This window comes from Schistocerca cancellata, chromosome 2, assembly GCF_023864275.1.
Source record: "Schistocerca cancellata isolate TAMUIC-IGC-003103 chromosome 2, iqSchCanc2.1, whole genome shotgun sequence".
Lineage (NCBI taxonomy): Eukaryota > Metazoa > Arthropoda > Insecta > Orthoptera > Acrididae > Schistocerca > Schistocerca cancellata.
The window spans coordinates 304,000,453-304,021,528 of record NC_064627.1 but is presented as its reverse complement, the minus strand read 5'-3'; the positions used below and the strand labels follow the sequence as shown (position 1 = coordinate 304,021,528).

At 41.5% G+C, this 21,076-nt stretch overlaps 1 protein-coding gene across 1 annotated transcript in view; it reads left to right on the top strand.

Moving 5' to 3' along the window:
• The window catches only part of LOC126161685 (mediator of RNA polymerase II transcription subunit 12), a 415,184-nt gene that overhangs the window by 204,774 nt on the left and 189,334 nt on the right, over positions 1–21,076 (top strand). The window contains exons 23-24 of the mRNA XM_049917698.1: positions 9,232–9,342; positions 9,512–9,639. Coding sequence (XP_049773655.1) covers positions 9,232–9,342; positions 9,512–9,639 — 239 coding nt within the window. The remainder of the gene's footprint in view (positions 1–9,231; positions 9,343–9,511; positions 9,640–21,076) is intronic.

Below are 21,076 nucleotides of genomic sequence, written 5' to 3'. Positions count from 1 at the left end.
TGAGCAGCCATCTTAGGTTTTTTGCAGATGACACTGTCATTTATCGACTAATAAAGCCATCAGAAGATTAAAACAAATTGCAAAATGATTTAGAAAAGATATCTAAATGGTGCGAAAATTGGCAGTTGACCCTAAATAACGAAAAGTGTGAACTTATCCACATGAGTGCTAAAAGGAATTCGTTAAACTTTGGTTACACGATAAATCAGTCTAATCTAAAAGCCATAAATTCAACTAAATACCTAGGTAATACAATTACCAACAACTTAAATTGGAAGGAACACACAGAAAATGTTGTGGGGAAGGCTAACCAAAGACTGCGTTTTATTGGCAGGAAGCTTAGAAAATGTAACAGATCTACTAAGGAGACTGCCTACACTGTGCTTGTCCATCCTCTCTTAGAATACTGCTGCACGGTGTGGGATCCTTACCAGATAGGACTGATGGAGTACATCGAAAAAGTTCAAAGAAGGGCGGCACGTTTTGTATTAGGGGAGGGAGTGTCACAGAAATATACAGGATTTGGGCTGGACATCATTAAAAGAAAGGCATTTTTCATTGCGACGGAATCTTGTCACGAAATTCTAATCATAAAGTTTCTCCTCAGAATACAAGAATATTTTGTTGACACTGACCTACATAGGGAGAAACGATCACCATGATAAAATAAGGGAAATCAGAGTTTGTACAAAAAGATGTAGGTGTTCATTCTTTCCGCATGCTATATGAGATTGGAATAATAGAGAATTTTGAAGGTGGTTCGATGAAACCTCTTCCAGGCACTTAAATGTGATTTACAGAGTATCCATGTAGATGTAGATGTAGGTGCAGGACTTGTTAAAGACCTCCTCTCCTTCTGCCAGTCCCTAAAGGGGAAACACTTTTTCGCCACCAATCCTAACGGTCAGACCCAATCAAAGACCAATATTGAACCTTGCCTGACTCAGTTCACTCTTCCATCCAAACTAGATCCGCCCCCACTGCCCCCAACCTACCTCCTGTTAACTTTCCAGAATTTCTTAACCTCGAACCTTGCCTTATGCACATTCCCCAAATCACTCAACATACAAACTAACCTTACATCCGCAGAAAAAACCGCAGATCCCAACCTTATAATCCTACCTGCAGACAAAGGCTCCACCACTGTTGGTTTGAACTGCAAGGATTACCTGGTGGAAGGACTCTGCCAGCTGTCAGATACTTCCATCTACAAACCTTGTCACAGTGACTGCATTCCAGTAATCGAGCAGGATCTTCAGTCACTACTCAAATCCTTAGGCCCATCCCACAACCTCTCTCTGGAGTCCATCTCTCTACTCTCCCCTACTACTCCCTGCACTCCTACCTTCTACATGCTTCCTAAAGTCCATAAACCTAACCGCCCATGACACCCCATTGTGGCCGGTTACTATGCCGCCCCTTAGAGAATCTCTGCTCTCATAGACCAAACACCTTCAACCTATTACCTGGAACCTACCTTCCTATATAAAAGATACCAACCATTTCCTCCACTGACTCTCCACAGTTCCTGTCCCTTTACCACACGGTGCCCTGCTCGTCATGATTGATGCCACCTCCCTGTACACTAACATTCCTAATGCTTATGGCCTTAACTGCTATTGAACACTGTCTTTCGCAACGCCCAACAGATTCCAACCTAACAACCTCCTTCCTAGTCGCCATGACCAACTGTATCCTCACCCACAATTACTTGTCCTTTGAAGGCATTACCAACAAACAAATCCGGGGTAAACCTTTGGGCACCCACATGGTACCATCCTATGCCAACCTGTTCCTGGGCCATCTAGAGGAATCCTTCCTAAAAACCCACAATCCTAATCCCCTCACCAGGTTCAGATTCACTGATGAAATCTTTGCTATCTGGATCGAAGGTGAGGACATCCTATCCAAATTCCTCCAGAACCTCAACAACTTCTCCCTCATTTGCTTCACCTGTTCCTACTCAACCCACCAAGCCACCTTCCTTCAAAGATGGCTACATCAATACCCCCTTCCATATCAAACCTACTAACCACCAGCAATACCTCCACTTCGACAGCTGCCACCCGTTCCATACCCAGAAATCCCTTCTGTACAGCCCCATGGTCATCACATCTGCAGTGATAAGCAGCCCTCTCAAAATATACTGAGGTCTTACTAAAGCCTTCACTGACCATAATTATCCTCCCAATCTTGTACAAAAACAAATCTCCTGTGCCTTATCTTTCCAGTCCCCCACCATCCCCCAAAGTGCCACTATCTGGCCACAGAGCAGCATTCCCCTCATAACTCAGTGCCACCCAGGACTGAAGCAACTGAATTACATTCTCCGCCAGGGTTTGAATTACCTCTCATCATGCCCTGAAATGAGAAATGTACTTCCCACCCATCCCACAGTGGTTTTTCTCTGTCCACCAAACCTACACAATATACTCGTCCATCCCTACACAACCCCTGCACCCATTCCTTTACCTCATGGCTCATACCCCTGTAATAGATCTAGATGCAAGACCGGTCCCATACATCCTCCCACTACCACCTACTCCAGTGTGGTCACTAACATCATGTGAAACCAATCATGTGGTCTACAAGCTAAGCTGCAACCACTGTGCTACATTCTATGTCGGCATGACAGTCAACAAGCTGTCTGTCCACTTGAATGGCCACCGAAAAACTATGGCCGAGAAACAAGTGGACCACCCTGTTGCTGAACACGCTGCCAAACATGATATCCTTCATTTCAGTGACTGCTTCACAGCCTGTACCATGTGGATCCTTCCCACCATCATTAGCTATTCTGAATTCTGCAGGTGGGAACTTTTGCTGCAATACGTCCTACATTCCCGTAACCATCCTGTCCTCAACATTTGTTAGTCATTGCCCTCACCCCATCCAGCCCCTTCCCTATTCCCATTCCAGCACTACACAGCTATCATTCCACCACTAGACCCAGTCTTTTTATTTCTCTCCTTTTCTGCTACTTCTGCCCCTGCCCCCCCCCCCCCCTCCTCCCCAACTCTCCCCTGCCCTCCATCAAACCTACAGCGCTTTACTCTCCACCACCCCCACCATAATATCCCTCCCCCTCCCCACCCCAGCCTCCTCCTTACCACCACCCAGTCGCCACTCCCATCATGCACTGGTGTTGCTTCTCGCAGTGTGATTTCAGTTGCCCGAGACTGAATTTGTGTGTGTGTGTGTGTGTGTGTGTGTGTGTGTGTGTGTGTGTGTGTGTGTGTGTTGTTGACGAAGGCCTTAATGGTCAAAGGCTTTAATTGTGAGAGTCTTTTTGTTGTGCCTATCTGCAACTCAGCATCTCCGCTATATTGTGAGTAGCTACTTTCCTTCTCATAATATTGTTACATTCCATCCTGGATTTTCAATTGTTTGATTTTTGCCTGCAATATAATCCTATTTTCCCGTAACCCTTCTGGCCTCAACATTCATTAGTCATTGTCGTCTCCCATCCAGCCCATCCTCGGTTCCGATTCCACCACTACATAGCCCTCATTCCTCCACCGCACCCATTTTTTTTACTTCCCTCCTTGTGTGCTATCCCCGCCCGCCCCGCTCTTCCCACCTACCCACTGCCCTCCCGACTGCACTAAGCTGCCCTCCGTCCAACCTCCCAACTGCACTAAGCAGCCCTACTCTCTTTCCACCTCGTCCCTGCGTGCTCCTCAACTGCACATCACTGTCAATCACCCTACCATGCTATCCCTCCCCTCTCTCTCCTCCAGCCTACTCCTCATCCCCACCCCACCCCATCGCCATTCCCATCATGCAATGCACGGGTGCTGCTGATCACAGTGTGGCCTCAGTTGCTTGAGACTGCAGTCGTTTGTGTGAGTTGCGTTTGTGTGAGTGTGTATGTGCGTGTTTGTCATCAAATTTTGACAAAGGCCTTACTTGCCAAAAGCTATATATGTGACAGTCATTTTTTGTGCCTATTTGCAACTCAGCATCTCCACTATATGGTGAGTAGCAACTTTCTTTTTCATTAAGTGAAATATCTGTAATAGATAGATGGTAGGAATTTCAAGAGATCCGACATTTCTTCTTCTTTGTGGCAATAAATCTCCAATTATAATACAATTAAGTGTGTGCCACAGGTAAGAATTGCCTTGGTCAGCTCTATTTTTTTCTCCCAGATTCATTTGATTAGATGTGAAAAAGTAGAGCATAAGTGACTTTCAGGCCTTCCTGACGGATCTGTTGCAAATACACTTCTCGGGTTTGCTGCCGAATTGTTATATGTAAATCCCACAATATTTCATTGATGCAACTGGTCGACATCTTCAGGTGGTGGTAGTTGCTGCTGTCACTGCTGCAAGATTCGACTGATGATAATAGCACGGGAGCACCGCTTTCTTCCAACTTCAAGTGTCATCCTGCACATGCGTATTGCCCCCATGTGATTATATTAGTCACATATTGCAGGAGTGACAGCAGCAACTGCCACCACCTGAAGATGACAAGCAGTTGTATTGATGAAATATTGTGGGATTTACCCACTACAATCCAGAGACAACACAAGAAGTTTATTTGCAAATACTGTAGAACATAGTTTTTAAAGCGAAACCAAATTCACTGAATCTGAAGTCATTTTGTTTCTCCATCTGTATCTCTTAGTTCAGGCAATATTATTTTTGAATTCTTTTATTGGCTGATCTAAAATCATCTTGCTTCATTGGGTAAGCAATAAAAGCAATTCTTCCATGAGCTCACTGAGACAGTAGATAGTAAATTTAGCTTTTCATGGCAGCTTCAGTATTTCTGTGGTGCAAGTTATTTTCCAAGCAAGAACGGCCAGAAATAAGAAACTTACAAACTAACCTCATCCACAAGAGGCATGCATGTATGCTTCTGTTCAATACATACATGAATCACATCAATCCATACATGAATCACAAGAAGCAATGGTGTGTTTTGTTGATGGAATTCAGCTCTACGAGCTTTGTTAGAAAGAAGCTATCTCTTTGAGATGTAGGGATGGTTTGGTTTAATCACAAATATGTCGTAAAAATTTCCCGTTAAACAGATCATTGCAAACAAATTTGAAGTTGCATAAATTGTGGTTATACTATCCAACTGGGGCTGTAGGCATTGAAAATTGAGATACTTTTTGTATTTTGAATGATAAAATGTAACATTTATACTTTTTCCTCCTTGTAAAAAAAAATGCCTTTCAGCCTCCTGTACATGCAGTTCATGCTCAGATTTTATTTTTGCTTCCTCTGCCTCATTGGATGAAATTTCATACTCTACTCATGTGTTATGTGCACGCACCACATTTCTGGCAAGACCCCTTGATTACTGAATGAAGGACGAGGTCCATTGTAGAACATTTTTCTATACATTTGTTCCTTCTTGTGCTTAATGTTTCTACTTAATAATGTTCCACATGCAGTCCATGTTGTTCACTTACTTTATATTCTTAATATTCTGATTTGTAGCAAGACAGTTCCAATGAGGATTATTAAGTCAAGTGTAGTGACTGGCGTGACATGAAAGAATGTATTGCATCACAGGAAAGTTCCCTCATGAAAACTAACAAATATGAGACAAAGTTACCTTCAGGAGGGGAATTATACAGAGTATTTCGAAGTCTTTGCATCAAATTTCTATGTGTGGTAGATCACGTCATGGGAAACTACTTAGACACAAAATGTTTGATGACACTTCCTTGCAATGTTCAGAGTCCTTTTGTATTGCTTATGCCCTTGCCTGTAATCCAGTCATCTGCTCCATACGAAAGATGGTAGGCCCAGAAAAATTGAAGTTGCTGATTCTCTTATAAAATATCTTTCTCCACTTAGAGACACTCTTTTTTAAGTTTATCTTTTTGAAAATCACTCTTGTCAATTTACTAGTGTGGATAATATGCAGTGCACCTGGTTCGTAGACCCTGCTGGTTCAGTGAAATCTCAGGTCCCAAGGCCAGCAAATACTAAAGGATGCCTAGCATCACCAGGAAGAAGTGTCAGTGAACATGTCTCGAGAGAAAAAGGTTGTTCGTTGTGACATGTTCTACACTGTGTTATCAAAAGTATCCGGACACCCCCAAAAACATACGTTCTTCATATTAGATGCATTGTGCTGCCACCTAATGCCAGGTACTCCATATCAGCAACATCAGTAGTCATTAAACATAGTGAGAGAGCAGAATGAGGTGCTCTGCGGAACTCATGGACTTAGAATGTGGTCAGGTGATTGGGTGTCACTTGTGTCATATGGCTGTACGCGAGATTTCCACAGTGCTAAACATCCCTAGGTCCACTGTTTCTGATGTGATAGTGAGGTGGACACATGAAGGTACATGTGGCACACAAAAGTGTACAGACCGACCTTGTCTGTTGACTGACAGAGACCGCCAACAGTTGAGGATCATAATGTGTAATAGGCAGAAATCTGTCCAGGATCATCACACAGGAATTCCAAACTGCACTGGATCCACAGCAAGTTCTACGACAGTTAGGCGGGAGGTGAGAAAACTTGGATTTCATGATCGAGTAGCTTCTCATAAGTTACACATTACGCCGGTAATTGCCAAATGATGCCTCACTTGGTGTAAGGGGCGTAGACATTGGATGACTCAACAGTGGAAAAATGTTGTGTGGAGTGACGATTCACGGTACACAATGTGGTGATCCAGTGGCAGGGTGTGGGTATGGCGAATGCGCGGTGAACATCATCTGCCAGCTTCTGTTGTGTCAACAGTAAAATTCGGAGGCAATGGTGTTATACTCATGCAAATGCAGCTCCCACACGCACATGGCCACAGTCCAAGGCCTTGGCTGCCAGAGATTGTGGTCACATATCTGTGAGTTGCATTTGTGTGTGTGTGTGTGTGTGTTTGTTTGGTTGTGTTGTCTAATTCTGATGAAGGCCTGTCGGCCGAAAGCTTTGTTTGACAGTCCTTTTGTTGTACCTTTCTGCAACTCGGCATCTTGGCTGTATGGTAAGTAGCAACTATCCTTTTCATAATGTTGTCATTAATTTTTTTTCCTTATCTGGTTTCTTTCTTACTTTTGGACAAATATTTCACTAAACATTTGACCTTACTTTTTCAATTTTTTAATTGTGAAGTAGTGCAGATCATATGCTGAAAAATAATTGTAAGAACATGCCTTCCCTTTTCTGATGTGTATGATTTACCTCCAATATGACTCTTTTTTTTTTTTTTCTCTCTCTTTATTCCTTCTAAAATTCAACCTTTTTTCCATTTGTGCATTTTCTGTTCTCATTGCACCCATCTAAATGGGCATGATCGTTAATGATTGCTACTGCAGTGGTGTTTGGACTGAAGGTTGCTTGGTCAAACACCAGTAGTGCAAGAAATTTTAATTGCTAGTATTTGCCGGGCAGGTAGAGGAGAAGTGGTAGTGGATGGGTGTTTATCACCAGATTATGTACCAATTACAAATTCTCTCTCTCTCTCTCTTCTTTGGTATTAAAGTGTTTTGATTTTACTGTAAGATGTGGTTGGGGTTCTTTGGAAAAAGGTAAAGGATATTTAATATAATGTTAGCAACACGTACATTGTGCATGCTTGTAAATGCAGCTTATGTGTACACCAGTGATAATCAAAGTTGCTACATGGGCAAAAATATTAGTAAAAGCGGGTACAGTTTTGCTTGCAATGGTTTAATTGTGTTATCCAAACTCATGACTAGCACAAAAACAGTCAGAAATAGCATGAAACTATCACTGTTATTGACGGATAAATTAATTGCTGCGAAGAGAAAGGTGTAAGGATTTGTGATAAATAATTTCATTTATATCACACTGGCTTCAGTTTGGTTAAGCATTTTCTTGACAGTAATAAATTTGTTTGTAGACTCAGAGATATCATGAAGCAAACCTAAGCCTTGTCACCTACTGCAGTTAAATTTATCTGTGAAATTCTGTAAAAATTCTGAAAAATGATTTTGCAAATATTAATGCTTGAAAATTATCATCAGTACTCAAATTATTTGTTATGTTGATTTCAGGGTGAAGCCCAATATTTAATATTTTAATTAAATTCCATGTAATAGCTGCCTGTGCACCATTACAACAACAACAACAACAACAACAACAACAGAGGAGGATGGGCAATCTTCTACAAAACTCGCTTTAAATAATTATTTTCACATAAATATTTCTGCAGGGAGAGAGAGGTTTTGAACGAGAACAGGAGAAATCCATGTTTTACCATACGTACATCAAACACCTAGTGCGTCAGAACAGCTAAGTGACTAAATGCTTCAACAGCAGAGATAAAAGTAATATTATATCATTGAACCAAGTCTTTTTAACATTAATGAGATAGGATCTCCAAGGTTACGTAGAATGTCTTTACATTTTATAGTTGTTCTTTGATACTAAAATACATATTTTATTAACATTTTTAACACAAAAAATATCATAATAATTATCTACTGTATTTTATCGACAGAAATACACTCAGCTGTGACTTTTCTTTACTTTCCACATTGACATGTCTGGCACAGATTTAGTTTAATTTTTATAGTTTTCCAGGAGATGTCACACAATGTCCTAGAAAAATTTCGTGTCCATTTGTGTTCTACATATGAGTGAGGAAACAGCAGCTTTCTCCTGCCCTATCAGTTCTGTATTATGCAAATGGCCATATCTTGTGGAGTTTTGAATCTCTATTGGTGTCTTACATTATTTTCTGTGCATATTCACCTGTAACATGCTGACTGACGAAATCAAATTGGTGGTAGTACCTTGAAGTTCAATTTCAGATGTTTACCCATTGCTTCCACATAATTGTTTCCCACAATATGTGTGTCTCCTGATTCAGATCTTGGAAGGAAGTAAATTCCAAATTTTATGTACCATTGTCATTGTGGCTATTAGAGACAAAGCACCAGTACTGTTCATTGAGATCAGGGCAAGAAATCAGTCGTGAAAGGATCACCTTGGCATCCGTGTCAAATGAGTAAGTAAGCCACAGGGAACCTAAACCAAGGTAGCCAAATGGAAACTGGAACCCATTCCTCCTGAATGATTCCCATGTCTTAGCTACTGCCTGACTTTTTGCAGTCACAATACTTGCCTTTTATCCAAAAAATTTGTAGTTCCAATATTGTGCTATTATCTGGATTATTCATATTCTTTAGTTTGCCTTTGAAATAGTGATTGTAAACTTTTATATTATTCTTGCCAAAAGAAATAGTTGTGGACCTACTAACATATTGCTGTCTTTTTGATATGTTTAAGGTCATGGTGAAGCTGATGTTGGAGCAGAAGCTTGCGCTCGACTAACATGTCACTTGCTTCTGCGACTCTTCAAGACTGTGGAATGCCCTCAGCCATCTTTGTATTCAGTTGGTGAGTAATATTTAAAAAAGCCCCATTCAATCCTCACTAAACTGAAAACTTGTAGATTTCTAATTGTCATATGTAAGTACTTGCATCTTATGTATATTCTCTTTCTTGGATAGGTTGTAACTGTCATTTTCATATGTTTGTGATTACTTCAGTTTTGTGAACATTTTAGGAACATCACCACACCCAATGCCACCATCTGGGGGTATAGGTTACAATATTCACCTGAGCTGTGACAGGCATCTGTTGGCTGCTGCACACAACAATATACATGTCGGTCCTGTCCTTGCTGTACTTAAAGTGAGTCATATTACAACATTGTAGAAATAAAATGCTATTAATTTCAGTTTTTCTAAATCCTCTTCTATCTTTTTTGTTGACATTATTTAGTTATATCAGATTGAGTAGACATGAGGCGCACATTCTGAAAGTCAAAAGAAAATGATTGTGCAATTATGGAGACTTATTTGTTAAATAATGATTATTTATTTCCCTATCGATCTTTCTTAAACTGATTCTACTCATATGAATACATTATAGTTACAACACATCAGTAATTTTTGGTTGTCATGGCATCTAATGACAGGAGTTTTGGCAGCTATCGTTTTTCTGGGTGCAAGTAATGTAGGAACAAAGGTAAAACTCACTGAATATTGGAAGTGTTGAATCATCAGCAGGTACCTGAACACGACTGAAAACTTGCTAGGTTTCGGACAAATTCTTTTTCAGGTAGAGCACACACACACACACACACACACACACACACACACACACACACACACAAAACTCTCTCTCTCTCTCTCTCTCTCTCTCTCTCTCTGCAGACTGAATATACAATTCCAGGACTAGATCTGCAGCTTCGCTGTGGTAAGAGGCTGTCTCAGGGGAAGTAGGAGAGGGGAGGAAGGAAATAAGGAATGGAATGGGAGGGAGAGTTGGAGAAACGTGTGTAATGGCATGGAGGGAGGCAGCAGGTGCATGGGGTAGGAATGCGGGAGTGTCATGCAGCACATACAGTGATAAGGATGTGTGACAGGCACAGGAACCAGTGATTTCGGGCAGCACACAGTGAAGATGTTGTGGAGGAGGTGATTGGCAGAGGGTGACGGAACAAAGGGAGATTGCTGAGAAGAGTGTGTGGGTGCAGGATGAGTGAGGTTTGGGTGCTGGGGCAGGCTGGAAGGGTGTGTGAAGCACAGAGATTGAGGACAGGACAAGTATGGGAGCAAGAAAGTGTTACAGGAAAACACCCATAACCTAGTTCCAAAAAATTGGTGTTTGGGGGGAGAAGGATCGAGATAGCAGTTTGTAAAGCAGCCATTGAAACTGAACATATGGTGTGTGTGTGTGTGTGTGTGTGTGTGTGTGTGTGTGTGTGTGTGTGTGTGTGTGTGTTTGGGCAACGGGGTTCTTGGGTCCGGTCAGAGGTTTAAGTATGTGTGAGAATATGACATGGGAAACCTGTCTATGGACTGTGTTTGGGGATAGCTCCTGTCTGTGAAAACCTTAGTTAGATCTCTAGTGTACTGGGCAAGGCATTTCTCATCATTGCAGACAAACTGCCCATGCTTGGATAGGCAATATGAGAGTGATTATTTGGTATGGAAGGGATGACAGCTATCAAAAAGCAGGTACTGTTGGCGGTTAGGGAGCTTGATACGGACAGATGTATGGATGGAGCCATCAGAGAAGTGGAGGTCAATTTCCAGGAAGGTGGCATATTGGGCTGAGAAGGACAAAGTGGAGCAGATGAGAGAGATTGTATTGAGGCTATGGAAGAATGAGGATATGGTGTCTCGTCCCTGGGTCCATATCATTCAAATATCACCAGTGAGCCTGTGCCAAAAAAGAGGTTTGACATTTTGCGTGGCTAAGAAGGTTTTCTCTAAGTGCCCATAAACAAGCTTGGCATAGAAGGGAGCCGTGCAAGTGCCCATGGCCGTGCCACAGATTTATTTGTTTATCCCCCCCTCAAAGGAAAAGTAGTTATGTGTGAGGATTTTGTTAGCTATGTGTATACGAAATAAGGTGATGGGTTGAGATGTGGAAGGACATTGGAAGAGATAGTGTTCAATAGCAACAAGGCTGTGGGCATGGTGGATGTCAGGGTGTACAGAAGTGGCATCAACAGTGATGAGCAGGGATCCAGACGGAATGAGTTGGGAATGATTAGAGCTACTGAAGAAAGGGGCTTGTGTCTTTAATACATGAGGCCAGGTTGCATGCAATTTGTTGAAGGCGTTAGTCAACAAGGGCAGGGACTCTTTGGGTAGGAGTACAACAACCAGCTACAGTGGAGTGTCCAGGATTGATGAGTTGATGGATTTTGCAAAGCATGTAGAAGGTAGGTGCATGAGCAGACTTTGGGGTGAGGAAGGAGATGGATGTGAGGGAGAGAGTGGAGATTAGAGGCTGTACTGGACCTCTAGGATGAAATCACTGTGGCAGGGCTTATTGGTTGAGTATTCAGACAGCAGTGGGTACCTTCTGCCAGTTAATCACTGCGGTTCGTCACAATAGTGGTGGCACCTTTGTCTGCGGGGTATGTTGTCCGTCTCACGTATGAGGGTTACCCAGAAAGTAATGCACCTCATCTTTTTCTCAGCCGAAAACAATGCTACGTATGTGTGAAATCTTACGTATGTATTATTTGAAGTCTCCTGAGTGACCAGGCCAAGTTTCCATCACTTCCAACAGATAGTATAGCTGCAGGACAGTTTCAAAATGGCATCTGTTGGTGATGTACATTACAAGCAATGTGCCGTCATTGAATTTCTCACTGCAGAGAAAGAAACTGTGGGGAATATTCTCAAACACTTGTCCAAAGTCTGTGGAGCATCTGCTGTCTACAGAAGTACATTTAGTCGCAGGTCACGGAGGGTGAGATCATCAGAAGGCAATTCAGTGGAGCTCCACAATTTGCAGCAGTCAGGGAGACCATCCACAGCTATCACACCTGACAGCCCTGACCTAGCCCCCTTGGACTTCCACTTGTCTGGGCCATTAAAGGATGCCATTCATGGAAGACAATTTGAGGACAATGAGGAGGTGATTCACACAGTGAAGCACTGGCTCCGCCACTAGACAAAGAGTGATACCGACAGGGCATATGCACCCTTGTTTCTCGCTGGAGGAAGACCATAGAATGGGATGGAGATTTTGTGGAAAAATAAGGTGTGTAGATAAAACATCATTGTTTCCTGCGTGTAATTCTCATTATGTTCAATAAAGAATTGTTGAAGAAAAAAAAAAAAGTGGTGCATTACTTTCTGGGCAACCCTTGTGTCTTGTGCACTAGGTGGAATAGTTATGTTGTACCTGGCTCTCCCAGGGATCTCAGTAGCTTTGAAGGAATGTCCTCTACTCCAGGAGCTTTGTTTCAACTTAAGTCCATCAGTGCTCTGTCAAAATCTTCTTTCATCTCATCTTCATCTACTTCGTCTTCCTTTTCTGTAATATTGTCTTCAGCATCATTACCCTGGTATAGCCCTTCGATATATTCCTTCCACATTTGCCTTCTTTGCTAGAATTGGCTTGCCATCTGAGCCCTTGATATTCAAACAGCTGCTTTTCTTTTCACAAAACATCTCTTTAATTTTGCTATAGGTGCCCTCTGTCTTTCACCTACTTATGCAGGCTTCTACAGCCTTGCATTTGTCCTCTAGTCATTCCTGCTAAATCATTTTGCTCTTTCTGCCAATCTGATTTTTAAACATCTGTATTCTCATTTGCTACATTTTCATAGTTTCTGCTTCCATCAGTTAAATTCAGTATCTCCTGTGTTACCCATGGATCTCTACCACGCCTTGTCTTTTTATGTATTTGCTATTTTGCTGCATTACAGTCAACCATTGCCTAATATTCCCTCTGACACTCACAATAACTTTTGATTGTTTCAAATTATCCAGGTCCTATCTTCTTAATTTCAAAGCTCTTTTGTAATTTCTTCAGTTTTAGTGTGCTGTTCATCTGTTTTCTAATCTGTCTATCTTCTGTACATATAGGTTTGTGTATATAACTTGGAAGTACTTCATGTAAATTAGTTGAGCTGTGATGTGTTACATTTCTCCGCCATTGTGAAAATATCTCATTGCCATCTAGCTGTGTATGTCAGAGCTCTTTGGAATTGGGGTAGCTTTCATGGTGCTTCATACCAATGTTTTGTGGCAGAGGGTGCTTTGTACCAGTGTTCCATAGCAGATGATGCTGTGTACAAATGCTGTGTGGCAGAGGGTGCATATAACCAATTTTGATCAAGTGAGATGGCACATTGGTTAGCACATTGGACTCACATTCAGGAGGATGATGGTTCAAATCCTCATCTGACCATTCCGATTTTGATTTCCGTTATTTCCCTAAATTGCTCCAGGAAGATGGCAGGATGGTTCCTTTGAAAGGGCTTGGCCTATTTACTTCACCATCCTTGAAACATTCTGAGGGTGTGCTCTGTCCCTAATGAGTTGACACATCAAATTAATTCGCAATTGCAAATAAGGACTACCATCATCTGTAGAATGGAACAACGACAATGAAAATTTGTACCAGACCGGGACTCGAACCCAGATTTCCCGCTTATCATGAGCGGCACTGCAATATTGTATCCTAATAACGTGATGTTGATGAGACATTAACCTAATCTACTTTCCTTCCTTCTTAGTTTTGTGTGGCGGAGGGTACTTCGTACCAATGTTGTGTGGTAGAAGTTGCTTCATACTGATTTTTTTTGGGCAGAGAATGCTTTGTACCACATTGCCTGGCAGAGGTAGTTCTGTATCAGTTGTATGAGGCAGAGGGTACTTCATACCAGTGTTGCATCGCAGAGGATACTTTGTACCTGTGTTATGTGCCAGAGGGTGCAACCTGCTGTTGTTGCATGGCAGAGAGTGCAACCACTGTTGTTGCATGGCAGAGGGTGCTTCATACCAATGTTGCCTGACAGAAAGTGCTTCATATCATTGTTGCATGGTTGAGGGTGCTGCATAACAATTTTACATTGCAGTGGGTGTGTCATACCAATGTTGTGTGGTGAAGAATGTTTCTTAGCAATTTTACGTGGCACAGGGTAATTCGTAACAATGTGTTCTGGTAGAGGGTAAGAAGAACAGGAAACATTTGTACCTCCTGAGAACTTTCTTGGTTTGCACTGCTTAAATTATTTAAGTTATATGAAAATGATAATACTCAATTACATAGAATTGTTTCTGAATTTTAATCATAACTCCATGCAGTGGTCCGTAAGCAAAATTATTGTTATGCCACACAAGTTGTCTGGTTGTAGACACGTGTTGCTACCAGAGTGAAGCCCTGACAGCTCGCTGGTAACCAATAATTTATGGTCATAGTCCTCATCTGCCCTTGGAAATGTCTTACAGTTTAAAATCAGATTTTGAAGTCTTTGTATTATCATTACATTAGGTTGGTGCATAAGTTTGTAGCATTTTTCCATAAGTTCACTGAACACTACAGATACAGATAATAGAGACTTTGGTTATCAGTAATGTATTCTCCTTCATTATTTACAACAGTCTGCAGAGGTTGGGGTAACTTGTCCGATTCCTTGACTGTAGGAATTGTGTGGTTTTGAAATGAAGAACTTGTGAAGCCATGTTCGGAATGCATTTTCATCAAAGTTTCTTGTAGGTTGTTCAATAAAGAACAGAAAAGGTGAAAATCTGAGGGTGCAAGGTCAGGTGAGTACAGCGGATGCAGAATGACTTTACGACACAATTCCTGTACAATGTTTTTTGTCAGTCTGGCAGAATGCGGGTGGGTATTATCATGGAGTAGCATCACTTCACACAGTGTTCCTGGTCACTGTTCTTGGATTACATCTGCAAGATGTCTCAGTTATTGACAATAAATGTCAACAGTGGTGATTATACCTCGGGGTAGCAGTTCGTTTTGCACTGCACCATTGGTGTTCCCCCCAGATAAATAATAATATCTTTTCTGGATGAGTGCAGGTCTTTGTATGGTGAGTTGCTTTGTTTGGACTCATTTGTTCCTTCTTTTTCCTTATGCTAGCATAAAGATGCCATGACCAGTAATTATGCAGGGTATGAATGGACAGGGTTGTTCACGAGCCAGTTGATTAAGAGAAAACAGAGCTGCACTTGTGGCCACTTGCTGATTTTGACTTAGATCATTTGGTGCCCATACACTCAATTTTTGAACCTTCCCCATTGCATACAAATCTTGTATGATGGTGGAATGATCACAGTTCATCACATTTGCCAGTTCTCGAGTACACTAAAATTTGTCATTGTGGATTAATGTGTTTAAACAGTCTTCATCAAACACCAAAGGTCTTCTTGAATGTGGAGAGTCACTAATGTCAAAACAATCCTCCTAAAAATGAGAAAACCATTTTTTTGCTGTGCTCTGTCCGATGGCATTATCTGCACACAAGTCACAAATATTTCGGTGTGCCTCCACAACTGTCACCCCTCTATTGAACTCTAAAAAAAAAAAACAATATGTCAGGAATGTTCCAATTTCACCGCACCTGGCATTCCATTTCCTTGTGTCCACAGTTCCATTCAGTATCTACAAATGACAAAATGGCATTATGTAAACTCAAATAGCAACAGTGAACTACAAATAAAAAATGACAATTGATAAATAAAACCATAGCAACCATAATACCAAAATGCAAAACAAAAACAGTACAAACTTATGCACCAACCTAATATAATCAGTGCGAAACCTTCCATTGTACCTCCAGGTCCCTTTTGTGTATATAGTGTCCTTATGTGATTCACATAACTTCTATTTAAAAGTTTACATTTATTGACAATACATTTTCGCAGTATCACACTCTGTGGCACAAAGTTTTTTGGTTCTGAAGTTGCCTCCATGACTCTAACAGAGAAATGTGCTGAACGGCGAGGGTCCAGTCATCTAGTATCCTTTGGTTGCTGCACTGTAACATGTCATGAATGACAGCTCCTGGGTCCAAAGAAGTTTTAACTCCTGGCATTCCCCAACACTTACCACTCTACCACAGGCTGCTCAAGAAATGTCTATGTCATGATATTCGCTTGCATTTATTTGTACACTTGCTATTTTATGGCATCCAGTGTTACTCTTTCCTTTTCTTTAACGATAAATCCTCTCTCTGTCCTGGATATTTTTTCTGCTATTTTATTTAAATTTTGCAACTTTGATTCATCCTGAGTGATGGTGTGTACTGTTCTGTACTTGCTTTCATATTTGATTTCCCTGGAATGAATACAGTGCCAACCAGTGTGGACTGACATTTCAGTTTCTCTGCACTCCAGTCTGCAGTCTTTCCCTCACACTGGGAAAGAATTCAGAAATGCATTGTTCTGTTGTATGTGCATCCCAGTCAACCTGACACTCATGCATCTTGTATGAAGTGATTTCTTGGAGTGTGCTCTTTGCCTTAATATCTCTATCATTTTGAATGTAACACTTCTTATATAACCAGTATTGGGCTCACTTCTTTCTGGTTGCAAAGTCAGAGGGGAATGAAACTTCCTGGCAGATTAAAACTGTGTGCCCGACCGAGACTCGAACTTGGGATCTTTGCCTTTCGCGGGCAAGTGCTCTACCAATTGAGCTACCGAAGCACGACTCACGCCTGGTACTCACAGCTTTACTTCTGCCAGTATCTTCTCAGAGGGGAATATTTGTATATTATGTGCAGAGCACTGGTAGAATTGGTTTTGTACGCACCTGTAAATCTCAGTGGTATGTTTCTCTGCAATTTGTGTAGAGTGATTTAGATTTGGCTAATCTTGACCTTTGTGCCCAAATATATGCATTGTAACCTACTGTGGAAGAAAGTATGGATTAGTGATACAGTCTGATGATGTCGAGAGGTAGATGGAGCTTATTATGGTCACTTGTCACAAACATGTTTGTGACATGCTGCATGACTTTTGCTTCGCGTTTGACCAATGACCATAATGTGAGGCGTGTTACAAGAGCTTTTGGTGGTGGCTCTCTTTTGTGTGGTGTTGGGTCATACTGGTGTCTCATACACCATTGAGAATGGACAGAAACTTCTCGAAATCATTCCACAAATAAAATCCAGGGGACAAAACGTAGTAACTGATGGATTATTTTCCTCCACAGCTGCAGAGTCATCCAAGGCATCCACCATGTAGTATTGCACACAGATGAGTCATCTCAAAACCACTATAGGTCAGACACCAAGAGCTACACTACTCCTATTCCATTTCCACTTGTAATGTGACTTTATGTTGTGAATCATTGCAAGATCTATTCATCCGATCATTGGAGCTGACTACCTCTCATTTTAGACTAAGTGCTAAAACCCACCATCATCATTTTATTGATTTGACAACCTCGTTCCTGAAACCTGAACAGTTACTCTGTATCAGTGATGCAAGCATCCACACCATTGCTTGTGCATCTCTCTAACTGCTTTGGCAGTTTCTGGAGATTTTTTGCCCATTGTTGTGATATCAATTCCTACACTGCTCTTTACTGTTCATTTTGTACTCATAACAGCCTGACAAAAATTGAAGGGTCCTAAGTGGTGTATTTCCACTCTAAGAATGTGCCGACCTTCATGTACTTGGTTCATGGCCATGTAATGATTTCCTATAACTCATTACCCAAATGGTCCCATACCATATGTTGAGGACTTTGCTGTGAACAACAATGACACCAGCTATTTAGTCTGTGCGTTTTACCAGCTTCCCACAGCCACCAAAGACATTCCATCTGTTTTGAATTATTTGAATTCAATCAGGCACCATTTTAGTTATACAACAGTGCACAAAAATTTTACTGTTTCATGGACAACATAACACATTATCTTGCTTGAAACTTCCTGGCAGATTAAAACTGTGTGCTGGGCCAAAACTCGAACTTGGGACCTTTGCCTTTCGTGGGCAAGTGCTCTCAGTTCCGCAAGGTTCGCAGGAGAGCTTCTGTAAAATTTGGAATGTAGGACACGAGGTACTGGCAGAACTAAAGCTGTGAGGATGGGGCGTGAGTCGTGCTTGGGTAGCTCAGTTGGTAGAGCACTTGCCCGCGAAAGGCAAAGGTCCCAAGTTCGAGTCTCGGTCTGGCACACAGTTTTAATCTGCCAGGAAGTTCCATATCAGCGTACACTCCACTCCAGAGTGAAAATTTCATTCTGACATTATCTTCATTTCTTTTATGTCTATGTTGATGACTTTCTCTTTATGTCACGCAAGGAAGCAGACCATCTCCAAAGCATACCCAGACAATTACGAGAATATGGTTTTGTGATCAATAGCTCTAAATGTATATTTGGAATATGAGAATGTTAATTAGGATAGATTGCTACTCACCTCATAGAGAGGGCATTGTGCATCACACAGGCACCCTCTCCACCCCTCTCATAATGGTATTCTACTGCCCACACAACCTATCAGTATCATTATCTGTTCTTATTCCACCCCTGTTCCCAAACCTGTGCCTTATGGCTCGCATTCTGTAATAGACTAAGATGCAAGACCTTCCCAATACCCCTCCCACTGTCACCTACTTTAGTCCTGTCACAAGCATTTCCCACTCTGTCAAAAACAGGACCACATCTGATAGCAGTTATGTCATCTACCAACTTGGCTATAAACACTGTGTGGCATTCTATGTGGGCATGATGACTAGCAGGCAGTCTGTCCCCTTTGAATGCCACCACCAAACTGGCCTAGTGACAACTGGGCCACTCAGTTATTGAGCAAGCGACACTACATGATGTGCTTGACTGAAACAACTGCTTCACAGCCTGTGCATGCCGCCTGAGTACTTCCACCAAGAATTGCTTTTTGGAATTGTGCTGATGGAAATACTCCCTGCGACACATTCTCTTAATCCCCTGGGCTCAAATCTTTGCTAGTCCCTGTTCGTCACCTACATCTTTGCCATTCTCTGTTCCCTTTCCAACCTCACATATACACCCCCCCCCCCCTCCCCCCGTGCACTTTCATACTCCGTGCCATTTCTCTACTTCTGTCCTTTGCTGCACCTAGCAGTCCACCATCCTGTCGCTGACAAGCCAGTGCACGCTCCCACAAGCAGTCCTGCATGATTTCCCTCCACCCCTTCCCTTCCATCCCTCCCTCTTCTCTTTGCCCTCCTCCCCCCCCCCCCCACACACACACACATATCTCCTCTATACGACTGGTTATCTGAAGGCGGAGACTGTTTTAGAATAGACAGCCAAGGCAAATTGTAGCTATATTAACTTAGAAGACACTGTTGTAGAAACTGTTGCTCACCTGTCGGTAAAAACAGATATAGATCTTATAGTGGCTTCATCATCACCTTTGATCACATTGACTTTACAGCAGTTTATCATCAGTCTATTATCTGAATTAATTTAAGGCCAAAACCTGTAAGCAGCTCTCTCCTGTGTAAGGAAATTTTGTCAAAAGTTTCCAAGTCAATAAGTCACACTTTTTACTTACCATTACACCTTTTACGTACAACAGCCACCATAGTTACCATACCAATCTGGTGCTTCAAACACAACATCTCAGCTTTGTCAAGCAGTTTACAATGACATCTGACACATTGACAGTGAGCAAAATATGCTGGTGGCTAGCTATACAGGGTGATTAATGAAGATGTGCAAATATTTTAATATATTATTCTACAAGTAAAACTAAAGAAAAGTGTTCATAGAAACATAAGTCCACAAGCACCATGTCGTTCAAGAAATTCAAAATCCTCTAAACTGAGGAAAAACAACGTACATTTCTTTGGAACCCTAAATATTAACTCACTCTTGAAGCCGGGAAAACTGAAGCAGCTCACCAAAGTCTTCAAGGTATATAAAATCCAAATATGTGCGCTGCAGGAAACCAGATTTACAGATGAAGATTTAATGGATTATGAAGGATACAGGATATTTAAAGGAAAGAAAGGCTGGAACCCATGTGGAAGAGGCCTTCCCCACCTTGGAACAGGCTTCATCGTGAAATCTAACTGGGTAAACTCAATAACCGACTTCCAGTCACCTAATGAACGCTTGTCTTTTCTCACATTCCGCGCCCTAAATAAAACCTATACACTTATTAATTGCCACGCACCCATCAACAATGACAATAAGAAAAACCCTCAGAAAAGTAGATACATATTGGGAATCTCTAGACCACGAACTTTCTAAAATCCCAACATCAAATGTGAAAATACTGTTTGGGGACTTCAATGCACAAATAAGCCAAGAAAAAAATACAAAAAAAACAGTAGGAAACTACCCGGCTCACAAAAGGACAAACAGAAATGGAGAAAGATTAAAAGAACTATGCAAGGGTCATAACTTAAAATTAATGTCTACAAATTTCAAAAAACCACCTAAGAAACAGAAAACATGGAAATCACCAAACACAAGTATTGGAGAGTTCCAGATAGATCACATAGCCATCACACACTATAATCAAAAAGAAATAATGACTGTGAGAGTTCGGAAAGGGGCAAACATTGTAACTGACGACTACTTATCGACAATCAAATTAAATTTCATACCACAAAGAAAGAAACAAATACAAAACAGGAAAACTCAAAAGATAGACGCAAACATCTTGAAAGAGAAAAGAGAAGAATTCTGTCAAAACATAGTTATATGTTCGGATAAATGGGAAGATAAAAAAGAAGGAATGATAAGATCTGCTCAAGAAGTCGCAAAAATGAAAAAGAGAAAGAAACATGAATGGTGGGATGAGATATGTGAGGAAGCAATAGAACAAAGGATGAAGGCATGGAAGAAATGGCA